Genomic DNA, 17,427 nt, shown 5'->3' on the forward strand with positions numbered 1-17,427 from the left:
ATATGCTTTTGAGTTTAAAATTTTTCTCCCCCTTTCTCCCCACCACCCTCCACAAGATGGCACACAATCTGATACATGCTATACATTTACATTCCTATTAAACATGTTTTCACATTAGTGGAGTTGTAAGTACAAATTCTCACTAGTGTTTTGCTTTTGACCACTGCCTCCCTCACTCCCTCCCTCCCTTTCCTTTTTCTTCCCCTTTAGCCTTACTGCTTCTTCCCTCCCTTCTATTTCCCCCTCCCTTTTCTTCCCCTTTTCCCTCCTACTGCCTATAGGGAAAGTTAGATTTCTATACCTGATTATGTTATTCCCTTCTTGAGCCAAATCTGATGAGAGTAAGGTTCAAACAATGCTCACTCCCCTCCCTTCTTTCCCTCTGCTGTAATAGGATTTTCTGTCTTTTCCTGTAATGTAGTTTACCCTTATCTGCCTCCTCCTTTCTCAGTACATTTTCTAAGATCAGATTAATCTACTTACTTGGATACATTTAACCCACTTGATTAGATTTTTTTTATCATTACATCAAAGTCAACTAATATCCACCCCTTTATGTATACTCCTTTAACATGGTGTAATAACAATACAGTTCTCAAGAGTTGCAAGTGTCATCTTCCCTTGTAGGGATGTAAACAGTCCACCCTTATTAACAACATATTGTATCTTTCTGTCCTATTTACCTTTTCATGTCTTTCTTGAATCTTGTACTTGAAGATCAAATTTTTTGTTGAGCTCTGGTCTTTTTATCAGGAAGGTTTGGAAGTCCCCTATTTCATTGAATATCCATCTCCTCCCTTGAAAAATGATGCTCATTTTTGCAGGGTAGTTGATCCTTGGCTGTAATCCAAGCTCCTTTGCCTTACAGAATATCATGTTCCATGCCCTGCAGTCTTTTAATGTAGAAGCTGCAAGGTCCTGTGTAATCCTGACTGTGGTTCCATGATATTTAAATTGTTTCTTTCTGGCTGCTTGCAGCACCTTCTCTTTCATCTGGTAATTTTGGAATTTTGCTATTATATTCCTTGGTGTTGTCAATTTGGGATCTCTTTGAGGTGGTGACAGTGTATTCTTTCTATGGTTATTTTACCTTCTGGTTCTAGGACTTCAGGCAGTTTTCCTTTATGATTTCCTGAAAGATACTGTCCAGGCTCTTTTTTCATCATGATTTTCAGGTAGTCCAATAATTTTTAAATTGTCTCTCCTGGATCGATTTTCCAGGTCGTTGTTTACTGATGAGGTATTTTATTTTCATCTATTTTTTTTTTTTTTGTTTCTGTTTGACTGATTCTTGCTCTCTCATAGAGTCATTAGTTTCCATTTGTCCAATTCTAGTTTTTAACAGATTGTTTTCTTCTGTTAGTTTTTGTACTTCCTTCTTCAATTGGCCAATTGTATTTTTGAGGGATTTGTTTTCTTCAGTGTACTTTTTTTCCAATTGGCCAATTGTATTTTATAAGGACTCTTCTACATCTCTCATTAGACTTTTAAAATCCTTCTTGAGCTCTTCTAAGAAGGCTTTTTGGGCTTCAGACTAGTTCATATTCCCTTTTGATGTTGCAGATGTGGGTTTGTTGACAATGTTGTCCTCTTCAGAATTTCTGTCTTGATCTTCACTCTTCTCATAATATGAATCTATGGTACGTTTCTTTTTACTCATGGTGTTTCTTTATTCCCTGGCCTTTAAAGAGATTGAGCTCTCCTGCTGGGGAACAGAGGGCACTGACCCAAAGTTCTTATGCTGGGAGCCTAGGTCACTGGCTTTGTGTGCTGGGGCCTCTTATGCTGGGATTTGGAAGCTGTAGGTTTCTGGCAGCTTACCTGTGTTGGGCTGAAATCAGCAAGGCTGGAACTTTCAGGCAATTCTAGGTTGCCTGCTTTTCCTTTCTTTTAGCTTTCTTCAGCTCCTTTTAGATGGGTGCTGCAGGGTGTTTATCTGCCTGGTGCCCCTTGCAGTGCTGTCTCCTTCCTTTCTGCTAATGCACTGAGAGATTCCTTTGTGGTGAAGTGCCGACGCACCTAGTGGTTTTCTGAGCTGGTTTCCACTGGTTCCCCCCACCCTCACTGAGGCACTTGGAGGTCCAGGTGTTGGTGTTTGCCTGCTCTACCACCTGGTCTTCAGGATCTTTTCCTGGTTGACAGTTGGAGGTTCTGACAGGTTACCTGGTGTTGGGCTGGAATCAGCAAGGCCAACTTTAGGAAGACTTTAGGTCTCTTTCTTCAGCTCCCTTCCAATGAATGCTGCAGGGTGCTTATCCACCTGGGGCCCTTTGTAGTGGTGCTTCACTTATTTTTGCTGAGGCCCTGGGAGACCCATTTGCTGGGCTGCTGCACTGCACTGTTTCCCGTCTTTCTTCTAGTTCAGCTGTTCCAGGGTTTGGTTTGGTTTTTTCTGGGGTGATATTTTCTGGGTTTTCAAAGGTTGATAGAGGAGGGTGAGAGCAACTTTTACTCCTCCATCTTGGCTCCCAGAAGCAGAAGGGCCCAATTAGCTTTCACAAAGCAACATTCACTGAGAAGGCTGAAGTACAACAGTCTCCTAAACCTGGAACACTCTCCTCTCCACACATCCACTCATCTCCCAGAGAGGGGGAGCTCCAACATGAACATTCACTCAACCACATCCACTTCTGGGAGTGGCATAGGTGATGGACATGTCATTCCCTTGCTGGAAGGACATCACGTATTGACTGCTAGGTCAATTCACTGTTGGGCTGGTCCAGCGGGTGTTTCCTCAGGGCTGGCTCCTCACTGGACTCGGCGGCTGCTGCTACAGAGAGATTCTGCTTCAGATTCCATTCTCTGGACCTCTGATGGTTCTTGAACATTTTGAAGCTCACACAATGTCATACATGGGTCAGTTCTGTCTCTGACACTTATTCCAAGCCTAATACCAGAAAAGACTACATACAACAGAGATAGAAAGTGAGGTGGCACCATGTATTCATGGCAAGGTGGGGAAAGAGGGCAGCCATCAGGTCACAGCAGCAGTTTTTTGTTTTGTTTGACATGAGCAAAGATGGTGTTTATCCATCAGTTTCCAGACTTTTGTATGCATACTCAATTCTGGCTCAGCATCCAATTAAAAGGCTTTTTTTTTTTTGGTCACCACGCAGTAAGCAGACAGGATACAGCTAAGAAGATACTTGTGCATTCAGTTCAGTCATTTTTCAGTTGTGTCTGACTCTTCATGACCCCATTTGGGTTTTTTTTTGGCAAAAACAGTAGTTTGTTATTTCCTTCTCCAGACCATTTTATAGATGAGGAAATGGATGCAAACAGGGATGACTTGCCCAGGGTCCCAGAGCTAGTAAGTGCCTGAGACCAGATTTGAACTCAGAAAGGTGAGTCTTCTTCTTTTTTTTTTTTTTTTTTGGCTAGGCAATGGGATTAAGTGACTTGCCAGGGTCACACAGCTAGTAAGTGTTATGTGTCTGAGGCTGGATTTGAACTCAGGTCCTCCTGAATCCAGGGCCAGTGCTCTATCCACTATGCCACCTAGCTGCCCCGAAGATGAATCTTCTTAACTCCAGGCTCAAGACTCTATCCACTGCACCACCTAACTGCCCCACATACCTGAGATACTTTGAAGCAAGGAATAGGCCCCTCTGTCATACTTCTAGAAGTAAGCTCACCAAGTCAGGCAGAGATATATTACATGTTCTAAGGATCTGATCTTCAGAGTTTACTTGTGAAACTGATTTTTTTAATAACGAAGTATAAGACTTTCTATTTATTCTTATTGAATTTGATCTAATTAGATGCAGTCCAATTCTCTAGCCTGTAAAGATCTTATTGGATCCTGACTCTCTCATGTATCATGTTAGCTATACCACCCAGTTTATGTCATGTACATTTACCAAGCCTAATATCTTTGCTCTTCCAATCATTGATTAAAAAATGTTAGATAGCACAGGACCAAGTATGGATCCCTGGGCTATTGCACTGAAGGCCTCCTACCACATTGACACTGAACCACTAACAACTACTCTTTTAGTCAGTTCTCTAACTAGTTCTGAGTCATCTAATTGAATTATTGTCTAGTTCACACCTCTCACTTTCTTCACTAGAGTAGTCCAGTGAGGTACTTTATTCAAAACTTTACTAAAATCCCAGTAAACTCTAGAGAATTCCCGTCATCTACCAGGTTGGTAACACTGTCATAAATGGAAATTAGATTAGTCTGCCATACCCTGTTCTTGAAGAAACCATTCTGGCTCTCTGGATTCAGTTATTGCTTACCTCTCTAGATAGTCATTCATTATCTGTTTAATGACCTCCTCCAGAATTTTCCCCAGAGTCAATGTCAACCTCATTTGGCTATATTTTAAGATCATTTCCTTCTCTTTTTTCAAAATCAGAAAAACATTTGCCTTTCTCCAGTCCTGAGGTTCCTCTTCTATTTTCCCTAACCTTTCAAGTATTATTGCCCTTGGCTCAGCAATCATACCTATCATTTTGTTGTTCATCTGGACCAGATAACTTAAACGTATCAAGGGCAACTAGGTATTCTAGACATTAAACTAGATATTAATTCTCCTTACTTATCTTGGATATTAACTCTGTTAGCTACTTTTGTTCCATCATTTCCAGTGCAAAGGTCATTTGCTTTGGCAAAGAAATAAGAATTGAGCAACTTTGCTCTCTCTCTCTCTTGTTAGTTTATCATCCTCCCATCCGTTCTTTGATGCTTCTTTTCTCTCAGTAGAGTTTTCTTCAGCTTTCCTTGCCAGCCTCAGCTCATTATGAGGTTTAGCAATTCTTGGCATTTATTTTTTCAAGACCCTATCATATTCTTCAGTCCATCCCCTATTATCTGGCCTTGTTTCTCTCTTCTGTACATTTCTTTTTAAAATCTAAATTGGTTGGTGAGTACCCTGTGCATCTACATCATTCTCTTCACGTAAATCTTTTTTTTTCTCATTGGAACTATTTCCCTTTGTATCATCAGATTTTATTCGTATGCAGCTTCTAGGTTGTTTTCCCCTATACATTTTTAGTCCATTTTTAGCCGTCTGCAGCCTTTGAGATCTGCTTTCCCCAGATCTAGGGAGCATGTTAGACTATGCCCAGATTTTTTCTCCTTCTCCATCCAAAACTCTAGGAGAGAGTAGTCATTTTTCTCCAGTTTCCATATTGTTCTCACCCTCCCTGTCAGTGAGAATCAGATCCAGAATAGAATTTCTCCTTGTTGGTTCCTCCACGTTTTGAAGGATGGAATCATCACTAAGGCAAGTCAAGAAGTTATTAGCGTCTCTGGATTCATTAGGAGACAGAGATCCAGCAGAAGTCTGGATCATTAAGTCCCCTGTCAATACTATATTATACCTCTGTGCCAAGCTTGTAATCCGTTTCCCAAACTCCTCATCTATTTACTCTTCATTTCCAGGTAATCTGTAGTATATACTGAAATGCCCAATTCACTTCTGTTTTTCCCTCTGTTGAGAAGAATCACACTAATACTCTTCCTTCACCCATATACTCTTTACCATTCTTTCTTCCTCTGGTGTCTGGATTTCCTCCCATACCTTCTTAATATTCAATACTACCCTCTGCCCTATCTTTTATCTATCCTCTTTCTTTTTGGATAAGTAATACCTTTTTAGAACTTTAGTCTACACATTGGTTTCATCACACTAAGCCTCAGCAATATCTATAAAGTCAAATTTGCTTCCTCACGTTAAGACTTCTAGTTTCTCTTTTTCCTGCCTAAACTTTAGACATTTGTGTATAAACACTAGATGCCTTCTGTGATATCTAGCTTGTGGTATATACATAGATAGCCTTTTCCCTCCCCTATCTCTTTTTGGCTTAAAGACCTTTTGATTAGATTTGCAAGATACCCAGTAAATACATTCTTTCAAGTCATGGTTAGGTATACTCCATCACTGCCTGGGAATCTGTCATCCTGATATTTTAAGCAATGGTTCAGAAGTCCAAATCCTTTCTCAGACACCACTTTCTTGGCCAGTTATTTACTTTCCAAATTAACTTTTCTCTTCTTCATCCCTTACCTTCAATGACAACAGCGAGGAAAATACAACCTGTGCCTCTGTGGTCTTCCGTTTCTTGCCCAAGACTTCATAATGGTTGGCCATACTTTTTAGATTCCTTTTGGCAGTATCATCTATGCCTGTGTGAATCACCAGAAATGGAGAATAGTCATCTGTTTTGTTAAGTCTTGGGAGGTTTTGGATATATACCCTGGAAAGACAATAGATCTGTCTGTTGTTGCCCTTGGGTCTTCAAACAGAGGCCTCAGGGCCTCTAAGTGACCAGTCACCCAAAACAGCCATACTTCTCTTCTTCCTCTGACCCTCAATGGGAGATCTCTCACCTGAGGACTTCTGGGATTCTGTGACATCATCCTTGAGAGGACATGCAGCTGCTTCCTTCCCAGAGCATCCAGCTCCTTCCTCTTCTGGAAGAGCCTCAACTCTATTTTTAAGCTCTGATCGTACAGCTGTCCTTAACTTTTCTCCTCTGTGTAATATTCCTCTACTCTAATATCCTAACAGAGGTCAAATCTTTCTTCTTCCATCTCTGAGCCTCCACCACCCCTCATTTATCTCTCCACTGAAAACATTTCTGTTTTCTTTAGAAATATTTCATTGTCTCTAACAGCCTGAAATGAGGGGACACTCACTTCACTTTGAAGCAGTTTTTCAAATTGCTTTATCTTCTCCTCTGGGAGGGAGATCACCCTACTCCTGGAATACAGATTACAGTCACTCAGCTGGGGCAGAAATATAAACATTATTCAATTGATTCAAGTCATTACACATTTTTACCTACTCTGCATTCTGGTTGAGATTGTCAGCTTTTTTTTTTTAAACTACTTGTGGCTATTTATACCTCACCTGATTAAAACTTTTATTGCCTATTATCTCATTTAATAACTTAACAACCCTATTAAACGTCCTTTCCTCAACCACAACTACACAGCTAAACCTTACCTCCCCTTGTTCCTTGAATCAACCTGTTTCACCCATTTTCCCCATCCACTAATCCACTCTGTCAATTTGCTTTACCCACTCATTGCTCAGATTTATTCCAATTACTTTTTCTTACTTGCCTTGCCTTATACTGTCAGCTACCTTCTCCTTTTTTCTTCTTGGGTTTCCACCTTCAGGTCCTACTCCCCAAACTCCTTGATACCCTGCTTTTGGAAGAAACACTTGGCTCCTGGTCAAGATTAGTATGTGAGGCTCTAATCTTGGATGAGGTCTTTTTTTTTTTAATTAGTATTTTATTCTTTCCCCAATTACATGTAAAAACAATTTAAACATTTTTTTTCAAATTTTGAGTTCCAAATTTTCTCCCTCCCTTCCCTCTCCTTCATTGAGAAGGCAAATAATTTGACACAGGTTATACTGTCATGCATTTCTTCCATTTCTGAGCCTCCACCACCCCTCATTTATCTCTCCACTGAAAACATTTCTGTTTTCATGCAAAACACATTTCCATGTAAGTCATTCTGTGAAAGAAAACACAGACAAAAAAAACCCCAAGAAAAATAAAGAAAAGGTATTTTTTCAACTATAATTAATTTATTTATTTTTAGTTTTCAACATTCACTTCCACAAGATTTTGAGTTCCAAATTTTCTCCCCATCTTGTCCCTCCCCCCCACCCTAAGATGGCATGCATTCTGAATACCCCTAATCTGCCCTCCCTTCTATCTCTTCCCCCCTTCTCTTATCCCCTTCCCCTTCAATTTTTCTGTAGGGCAGGATAGATTTCTATGCCCCATTTCCTGTATATCTTATTTCCCAGTTGCATATGAAAACAAAATTTTTCTAACTTTTGTTTTTAAAATTTTGGGTTCCAAATTTTCTCTCTTCCTCCCTCCCCATCCACCGTCATTGAGAAAGCAAGCAACTCAATACAGGTTATACATGTGTAGTCATGTAAAACACCTCCACCGTAGTCACGTTGTGAAAAACTAAGTATATTTCCCTTCATCCTATTCCTCCCCCCATTTATTCTATTCTCTCTTTTGACCCTGTCCCACTTCAGAAGTGTTTGCTTCTGATTATCCCCTCCCCCCAATCTGCCCTCCCCTCTCTCATCCTCCTGCTCTCTTGTTGCCTTCCCCCACTATTTTCTGTAGGGTAAGATAGATTTCCATACCCAATTGAGTGTGTATGTCATTCTCTCCTTAAGCCAAATCTGATGAGAATAAGATTCACTCATTCCCTCTCACCTTACCCCCATTTCCCCTCCACTGTAAAAGCCTTTTCTTGTCTGTTTTATGTGAAATAATTTACCCCATTCTACATCTCCCTTTCTCCTTCTCCCAGTATAATCCTCTCTCACCCCTTAATTTTATTCTCCAGATATCACCCCTTCATCTTCAACTCACCCTGTGCCATCTGTCTATCTATCTATCCATACATATAATTTTTTCCCCTCCAACTACTCTAATATTGACAAAGGACTCATGAGGAAAATGTATTTTTGATCTACATTCAGGCTCAACCAGTTCTTTTGCTGGAGATGGAAAGCAACTTTCATCATAAGTTCTACAGAACTTTTTTGGATCATTGTATTGCTAAGAATAGCTAAGTTATTTATAGTAGATGATCATACAATATTGCTATTACTGCATACAATGTTCTCCTGGTTCTGTTCATTTCACTTTGCATCAGTTCATGTAAGTCTTTCCATGTTCTTCTGAGAACATCCTGCTCATTATTTCTTATGGTACAATAGTATTCCATTGTAATCATATACAATAACTTGTTCAACCATTCCCCAGTTGATGGACATCCCCTCAATTTCCAATTCTTTGCCACTACTAAAAGAGCTGCTGTAACTATTTTTGTATACACAAGTCCTTTTCCTTTTTGTTTAACCTCTTTTGGATGCAGACCTAGTAGTGGTTTTGCTTGGTCAGAGGGTCTGCATGGTTTTATAGCCCTTTGGGTTTAGTTCCAAATTGCTCTCCACAATGGCTAAATTAGTATACAACTTCACCAACAGTACATTAGTGTTTTAATTTTCCCACACCCCCTCCAACATTTGTAATTTTCCTTTTCTGTCATATTAGCCAATTTGACAGGTGTGAAGTAGTAGCTCAGAGTTGTTTTAATTTGCATCTCTCTAGTCAATAGTGATTTAGAGCATTTTTTTTTCATATGACTATAGATAGCTTTAATTATTTTGAAAACTGCCTGTTCATATCTTTTGACCATTTATCAGTTGAGGAATGGCTCTTATTTCTATAAATTTGACTCAATTTTCTATATGTTTGAAAAATGAAGTCTTTATCAGAGAAACTGTAAAAAAAATTTTTTCAAAGTAATGATTACCAGCTATGTATTTCCCTCCATCCTATTTTCCTCATTTATCCTAATCTCGCTCTCCTTTTACCGTCCTTTCTCAAAAGTGTTTTGCTTCTGACTTTTACCTCCCTCAAACTACCCTCCTTTCTATCAGCTCCACCCCCTTTTCTCTTATTCCCTTCCCTTCCTACTTTCCTATATGGTAAGATAGGTTTCTATCCCCAAGTGTGTATATTATTCCCTCTTTGAGCCACCTCTGATGAGAGTAAGGTTTATGAGCTCCCCTCCCTGTTTCCCCTATTTTCCCCTCCACTGTAAAAATCTCTTTCTGGCCTCTTTTATGTCAGATAATTTATCCCATTCTATCTCTTCCTTTCCCCTTCTCCCAATGCATTCTTCTTTCGCAGCCCTTAATTTTATTTTTTTTTAGATAATCATACAATCACATTCAACTCACACCTTGCCTTCTGTCAATGTGCACAGCTTCTAATAATGAGAAAGTTTTTAGGAGTTATAAATATCATTTTCCCATGTAGAAATATAAACAGTTTAATCTTATCAAGACTTATTATTTCTCTTTCCTGTTTACCTTTTCATGCTTTTTTTGCATCTTGTATTTGAAAGTCAAATTAGCTATTCAGCTCTGGTCTTTTCATCAGGAATGCTTGAAAGTCCTTTCATTGAATATCCATCTTTTCCCCTGAAGGATTATACTCAGCTTTGCTGGGTAGGTGAATCTTGCTTATAATCCTCGCTCTTTCGCCCTTCAGAATATATTCTAAGCCCTTCGATCCTTTAATATAGAAGCTGCTAAATCTTGTTATCCTGACTGTGGTTCTACAATATTTGAATTGTTTCTTTCTGATTGCTTGCAGTATTTTCTTTTTGATCTGGGAGATCTGGAATTTGGCTATAATATTCCTGGGAGTTTTCATTTTGAGATCTCTTTAAGGAGGTGATCGATGGATTCTTTCAGTTTCTATTTTAATTTCTAGTTCTAGAATATCAGAGCAGTTTTCGTTGATAATTTCTTGAAAGATGATGTCTAGGCTCTTTTTTTTTCTTAAATCATGATGTTCAGGTAGTCCAATAATTCTTGTCTTTCCTGGATTTATTTTCCAGGTCAGTTGTTTTTCTGATGAGATATTTCACCTTTTCTTCTATTTTTTCATTCTTTTGATTTTGTTTGATTGTTAGCTTCCACTTACCCTAACTTTTATGGAATTATTTTCTTCAGTGAGCTTTTGTACCTCCTTTTTCATTTGGCCAGTTAGTTCTCTTCAGTGAATTTTTGTATATCTTTTTCCATTTGGTCAATTCTGCTTTTAAAGGAATTCTTTTCTTCGTTGGATTTTTGTGCCTCTTCTACCATTTGGCTTATTCTGGGTTGTTTTTTTTAAGTTGTTATTTTCTTCAATATTTTTTATGCCTCCTTTACCAAGCTGTTGACTCCTTTTTATGATTTTCTTGCATCATTCTCATTTCTCCTTCCAATTTTTCCTTTATCTCTCTTACTTGATTTTTTAATTTTTTTTTTTAGGCATTTGGGGTTAAGTGACTTGCCCAGGGTCACACAGCTAGTAAGTCTCTGAGGTTGGATTTGAACTCAGGTCCTCCTGACTTCAGGGCTGGTGCTCTATCCACTGTGCCACCTAGCTGCCCCCTCTCTTACTTGATTTTTAAAATCCCTTTTGAGCTCTTTCATAGCCTGAGACCAATTAATATTTTTCTTTCAGGCTTTGGATGCAGGAATTTTGACTTTGTTGTCTTCTGAGTATATGTTTTGATCTTCCTTGTCACCATAGTAACTTTCTATGTTCAGAATTTTTTTCCCATTGTTTTCTCATTTTCCAGCCTATTTCTTAACATTCTATGCTGAAGTGGGGCTCCACTTCCCAAGTGGAGGGTGCACTGTCCCAAGCTTCAGGATTTTTGTGTAGCTGTTTTCAGAGGTAATTCTGGGGACCTAGTAAATTTTTGGCTCTTCTAGGGTGGTATGAACTAGGGAAAGGTGTGTTTACTACTCTCCTGTACTGTGCACTGGTTTATGAGTGACCACAAGCACTCTTTTCAACCCTAGAACTGTGACCAGAGTCCCTGCTCCCCTGTGGCCACAAGCTCTGCTGTGCTAGTGCTCATCTTTGCACTGGGACCGAGACCCAGGACTGTGACCTAGATCCAAGTACAGGCAATGCCTGCCCCTGATGCCAGCCAAGGGACTCCTGTAAATCTCCTTCTGACCCATTGTCTGATCACCTTACTGTCTATGGGCTGAGAGATCTGGAAATCACCACTGCTGCCACTGATTCAGTCACCCTGAGGCTTGCTCCTGGTTTGCTGGAGTCCAGTCTGCACTGGCTTGACCTGTGCTGGACTTTGGTACCCTCTCACCCTAGCACAACAGACCTTTCCTCCCAACCTTCCAAGCTGTCTTGGGTTGGAAAATTGTTTCGCTCCATCTTTTTGTGGGTTCTGCCACTCCAGAATTTATTTAGAGTCATTATTTAAAGGCATTTGGAGGGGTTAGGGGAAAGCTCAGGCAAGTCCCTGCCTTACTCCGTGGCCTTGGCTCTACCCCATGAGGTCTTATCTTGAGGCACATGGAGCCTGGGCCTGTGATAACTGTAGAGGGTTGAGGAATTGTCGCTTATCTCAGATGGTTTGGTGAGATAGGGTTGAGGTGGGAGCTCCTTTGTATGTGCCGACAGATTCCAGAAGCCTCTCAATTCAGTCCCTGGGCACTCAGCAGTGATGGAGTAGAAAAGTATTATTTTTGGGATGATTTGGTGTGACGTCTAAATACAGTTCCCTCAGGAGGACAGCTCCACTTTCCTACATGCTGTGAAAAAGAAGGAATAAGTGTTGGTCCAGGAGACTCGATGTCATGAGTAGCTCCCACTTGCCTGGGCACTTGTCTCGGGAGGAGGAAATGTTGGGATAGGAGTTTTGGTGTCAGGGATAGCCTTTTCTTGCCTCGACACCTGGTCGGAATGACTGATAGAGAAGGAAGGAGGAGGCTCTGAAGTGGGTAGGTGAAGGTCCTTCTGTATGCCAGGTATATGCATGGCAGCACCAGGCTAGATCCTTACGTGCTTTCTCCCAGAAGTGGCAATTCTTAGGTCTAGCCTCCAGGTGACTCCCATGTTCTCCCCTAGGAGTTGGAGTGATTAGCATGGAGCGGGCATACCCCCTCTTCCTGGGATCCAACGTTGGTACAACCACCACGGCTTTGCTAGCTGCTCTTGCCAGCCCTGCTGACATGCTGCTCAGCGCTGTCCAGGTATCTCAATGTACCCTATAGAGTCAACGCCCTTTCCCAAAGGAAAACCCTTTCCTTCAGTTTCCACTCCCAGCTAAGGGACAGAGACTGGAATGGGGGAAACACCAGACTCATGGCCAGCAGGACAGTACTAAGACCCCAGGATGCCCTATTCCATATTTGACATGGGCTTTCCCCACTGTGTGCAAATTTTGACTGAGGAGCCTAGACATATGAAACCCTCCACCTGTACCCTGAATATAGATCCCTCTAAGTACTCATCTCTTCTCCCTTCAGCATCTTCCATTTTCCCCTCTTCTCTGGCTCCTTTCCCTTTTGCTCGCAGCTAGGCTCAAGTCTCCCTGGTCGTAAGAAAAATCTTTCCTTGATCCTACCACCATTTGTGTTTCCTCCTCTCTTTTGCCACCAAATTTATCCTGTATATGATAGCATACTGAGGGGCAGGGATGAGGCCCCAGACTTTGTCCGAACCTATCACTGAGTCACCCTACCCAGGGCCAATCCCAGTCTCACCAACCACTTATCAGGCCTGGTTTGCCCCAGTTTATCATGAATTGATTAAGGAATTATCATAATATCCTGCCTCATAATTATCAGGGAATATCCTGGGTGGGACAGGCATCCGAGAAAAATGCCCTTGGTGAGGGCGGATTAAAAATAGGTAGGGCCTTTGTGTAACCCAGTCACCAGGGCCTCCCTGACCCAGGGGGTCTTTGCACTGTGGTCTGTTCTGTAAAATGCCCCTTTGCAGCCTCTCAAGCCTTTGTCCCTGGGGCAATGGCCCCTTTTGCTATCATGTGAATGCACCCTTGCCCAGAAACCGGTCCTGGTTGAGCAATACTATTTGTGGGAATTAGCTGGGGATCCCTTTGAGAGGCCTCTTCCCAGTCTATACCTTAACACAGATTTCCCCCTAGGTCTCACTCATCCACCTGTTCTTTAACATGGCTGGCATTTTGCTGTGGTATATAGTGCCTGCCTTCCGCCTGCCCGTCCCCTTGGCCAAGAAGTTTGGGAACGTGACTGCCCGTTACCGCTGGGTGGCTGGTGTCTACCTGCTTTTCAGCTTCTTCCTGATACCCTTGGCAGTCTTTGGGCTGTCAATGGCAGGAGGCATCGTGCTGGCAGGCGTAGGAGGGCCCCTGCTTGGGCTCCTAGCTTTGGTCGTTCTCATTAACCTGATGCAGCGGCACTGTCCCACCTGGCTACCCCCTTGCCTCAGATCCTGGGCCTTCCTCCCCCTTTGGCTCCACTCCCTTCAGCCTTGGGACCGTGCCATCACCAGCTGTTGCAAATGCTGCCCTCGGGCCCAGGACCCACCTGCAGATACCACAGTCAAGGAAGCCTACTGCTTCGAGAACCGTGTCGTCCTGGTCTCCCACAGACTATGAAAATCCAGGTTCTTATTGCAGCCACACCGGGTCACCAGGCCTGAGGGAAGGGTGGGAAGGACATGGAGAAGTGCCAATCTCACCAGTGTGGGGTCCACTCAGGATGGGCTCGGCATGTGTACGGATTCATCCAAAAAGGCTGCTCCTTCTCACTTGGAGAGGTGAGCCCTGGACAGACCCAGGGCAGACTTCTAGGATACTACAGTGTCGTATTTCCACCACACGCATCCCCATCCCCAACAAACCTATCCTTAGAATCCCCTTTTATTCTTACAAAATAAATGGTGCTCTATCTCATATGCCCCTCTCCCCCCTCCCCAGGCTTCTGCTGTCCTGGCCCTACTGGCTCCAGGTTTGGGAGGCTATTTAAACAAGATTCACACCTCTAGACCACCAGTAGCTGAGTGAGAAAGGGACAAGCCTGGCTGATGCTGCCCCTTGCTGGTCAATTAGGGACTTTTCCAACTGTGTGAGTTAGAGAAGAAACAAATCTGCAATACTGCTGAGTCCTTGCTGTATGTAGTATGTAGCTGATGGATGACCCTGCCCCAGAAACTACCCAGAGTAGAGGCAGCCGCCCAGAGACACATTCCCATCCTCAGGAATTCATTGGTCCAAGGGGTCCAGAAGTGTGGAGTTGGAGATGATTGGGCAGGAACCTGTCTGGGACTAGTGCTACTGAGTGCGGCAAATTCAAATGTTCTTGGCTGGGAACAGTTTCCTGGGTAGGTCTATGCAGTCCCAAGTTAGTAGGCTCTGAACCCAACAGAGAAAGGAATGAGAGAGAGCCTTGGAATCAGGAATAGTTTCATATATGATCATCATAGGATAATCATCATCAATCAATAAACATTGATTAAATGCTTACAATGCACTGGGCGACTGTGTTAAGCATTAAGAATACAGGGGGGGAAAAGCAAAAATAGTCCCTGCATTGACACATGTATGGCTGACATCTATATAAGATTTTAAGGTTTACAAAGTGCTTGTATCACTCGATCCTTTTGACAACCCTATGAGTTAAGTGCCATAAGTGATTATCATTATTTCACAGATGGGGAAATTGAAGCTTAGAGAGGTAATGACAACTCTCCTCAGAGGCAGGACTAAAACCCAGATCTCTCTGGATACCAAGCCCAGCCTTCTTTACAATACAGACCCCAGGATCTGCAATTGGAAGAGGTTTTTAAAGACGAGTCATTGTCAGAGAATAAGTTCTATAGAGAGGAAATGACGTGTCCCATTTTATAGAGGTAGCACGTAGCGGAGCTGAGATTCAAACTCAGGTCTTGATTCCCAAATCCAGAGCCCCTTCAACTATTTCACTCTTGATTCAGCACACTCTGACTAAAACCACCCATCCTCTAAGACCCCACATCAGCTCCTCTCTGAGCTCAGTTCTCTGCTCCTCCACTCAAGAATCCCCCATTTCTCCTTCATGTGCATTTTTACCTCATCTCCCCAGCTACATTTTTGGTTTCTCTGGCCTTGCTTCCCTCTCTACCTTTACATTCTCTGACCTTCCCATTGGGGGAGTCCCTCTGGGTGATATAATAATAATAATAGCATTGAAATAGCACTGTGCTAGGCATAATGTGCTTTTCAAATATTATCTCATTTGATCCTCACAACTACCCCGGGTATTAAGTGTTAAATATTATGCCCATTTTACAGATGGGGAAATTAAGGTTAAGTGACTTGCCCGAGGTCACACAGCTAGTCACTGTCTGAGCCTGGATTTGAATTCAGGTCTTCCTGGCTCCAGGACCAGCCCTCCATCCACTGAGCCACCTAGCTATCTGTTGCAAGTCTTGCCAATCAGAGGCTATACTGGTACCCAACATGGGCCGTGGTCAGGGGAAGGCAGTATGCTTGGTTCAAGAGGGAAATCAGTGGGCCAGTTTGCATAGGGTACTTGGGAGATAATCCAGTCATTGTCAAGATATTCCTATGCTCTGCTGCAACATTCATTCCATCCCTTTGGGTGGACCACTTAACCTCTACACTTGTTTCTTCATCTGTAAAATAAGGGCCACATTCTTAGGTGATCTCCAAGCTACTTTCCAACTCTAAATTCTGTAACACTATTATTCTTTCTCTACCTTTAGTCTTTCCCTGAGCTGGTGAGGGCAGGCTAACACCCATTCTCTGGCTCATTATGTGTGGTTTGGAATCACTAAGAAGAAAGGATGATGCCTCCGAGGCATTTCTCACGATCCTTCAACCCCATAGACACTAATTTGAGGGCTAACATTGCTCCAAGTTCATGGATTTCCCCAACACCAGAGGGCCCCATTCTACATATGACAAGTTCAAAACAAATGCCTAGAAAACTAGGTCCTGAAATCAGGGCTTCCTTATGTTTAACCTTCTCCTCTTCTGTCCTTTCTCAACACCTCAAAGCATCCTGTTTTGAGCAGCAAAGATTAGCCACTGGGCGCCGTCTCTTTAAATTAGGATTTTGGAGGCTGTTTTTCTCTTTTCTCCGAACAATATTGTTCCTTCAGCATTTTGTGGCCATAAGTGAACTTGGGAATTCCACCTCCCTGAGCGTGTGTGGTCAGAAGAAAACCTTCCACACCTGTGTTTTCATTCATAACATGAAAGAAGAAGAATTGACCCTCCGTCTGCCAGGCTGGAATATCATGAGAATAAAATAAGGTCATAAAAGGGGGAGCCCCTGCCAAAAAATGTTGAAGGTGCTTTAAAATAATATATGAGAGTTTATTTCAAGTTCCTCAGTTACCTCCTCTTTTTTCCTCTGGACCTTCTTTCAATTTTCCACAGTTGGGTCCAGCATTGGAACCTTGTCCCTGGGATGGTGTATGTGGAGCTGAACTGAAAGATGACCCTCAGACAGGGATGTGTTGGCTTTACAACCAGCTTAATCTGTATTTTTAACATTCTCTCTATCACTTAAGTCAAGACAATCAACAAAATAATAAATCATGCCCTAATTTGTAGTGTTTGCTGATTTCTAAGGTGTAAATGCTCCCACTGAAAATGTAACAATCAGTTCTCCCGAAGTCTGTATAAGCAGACTCCAGCACACCCCTGAGTCGGGGAAAGGGACCCTATTCCATGAAGAACCAGGTCCAGATCAATTGTAACAGGAATGGATTTCCCTTTGTCTTCTGCTCGGGTAAAGGGCAGAGCAGGAGGCTGCCCATAGCTCTCCAACCTCCCCACTGTAGCAAAGAGTGTGTCTCACCTAGCTATATTCAGGTCTCTGTCCTTTGAGAAAAAGTCAAGTTTGTCTTCAGTCATCCTCCTTTCCATTCTCCTCCCCAATCCCCCTGCCCACATCCCTGAACTGCAGAGCCCTTCTTTGCTTTACACAGACTACGTCCTTTGTGGTGGAATTTTGTCAACCCAGCGTCTTCACCATCAAAACTTCCCAGTTAATTCCACTCAGCTATTCTATATTGAGCACCTCCAGTGTGCCCAGGCCTGTGTACAAGTAACTCGCA

The 17,427-nt window shown here is 42.3% G+C and overlaps 1 protein-coding gene across 1 annotated transcript in view; it reads left to right on the plus strand.

Moving 5' to 3' along the window:
- SLC34A3 (solute carrier family 34 member 3) overlaps positions 1–16,888 on the plus strand; it is a 35,169-nt gene extending 18,281 nt beyond the window's left edge. Inside the window, exons 12-13 of the mRNA XM_020981749.2 lie at positions 12,442–12,566; positions 13,484–16,888. Of these exons, the coding sequence (XP_020837408.1) occupies positions 12,442–12,566; positions 13,484–13,957 (599 nt within the window). The 3' untranslated portion in view covers positions 13,958–16,888. The remainder of the gene's footprint in view (positions 1–12,441; positions 12,567–13,483) is intronic.
- The last annotated feature ends 539 nt before the right edge of the window (positions 16,889–17,427 follow it).

Source organism: Phascolarctos cinereus, unplaced genomic scaffold, assembly GCF_003287225.1.
Source record: "Phascolarctos cinereus isolate Bilbo 61053 unplaced genomic scaffold, phaCin_HiC Scaffold_2;HRSCAF=192, whole genome shotgun sequence".
In the NCBI taxonomy this organism is placed as follows: domain Eukaryota; kingdom Metazoa; phylum Chordata; class Mammalia; order Diprotodontia; family Phascolarctidae; genus Phascolarctos; species Phascolarctos cinereus.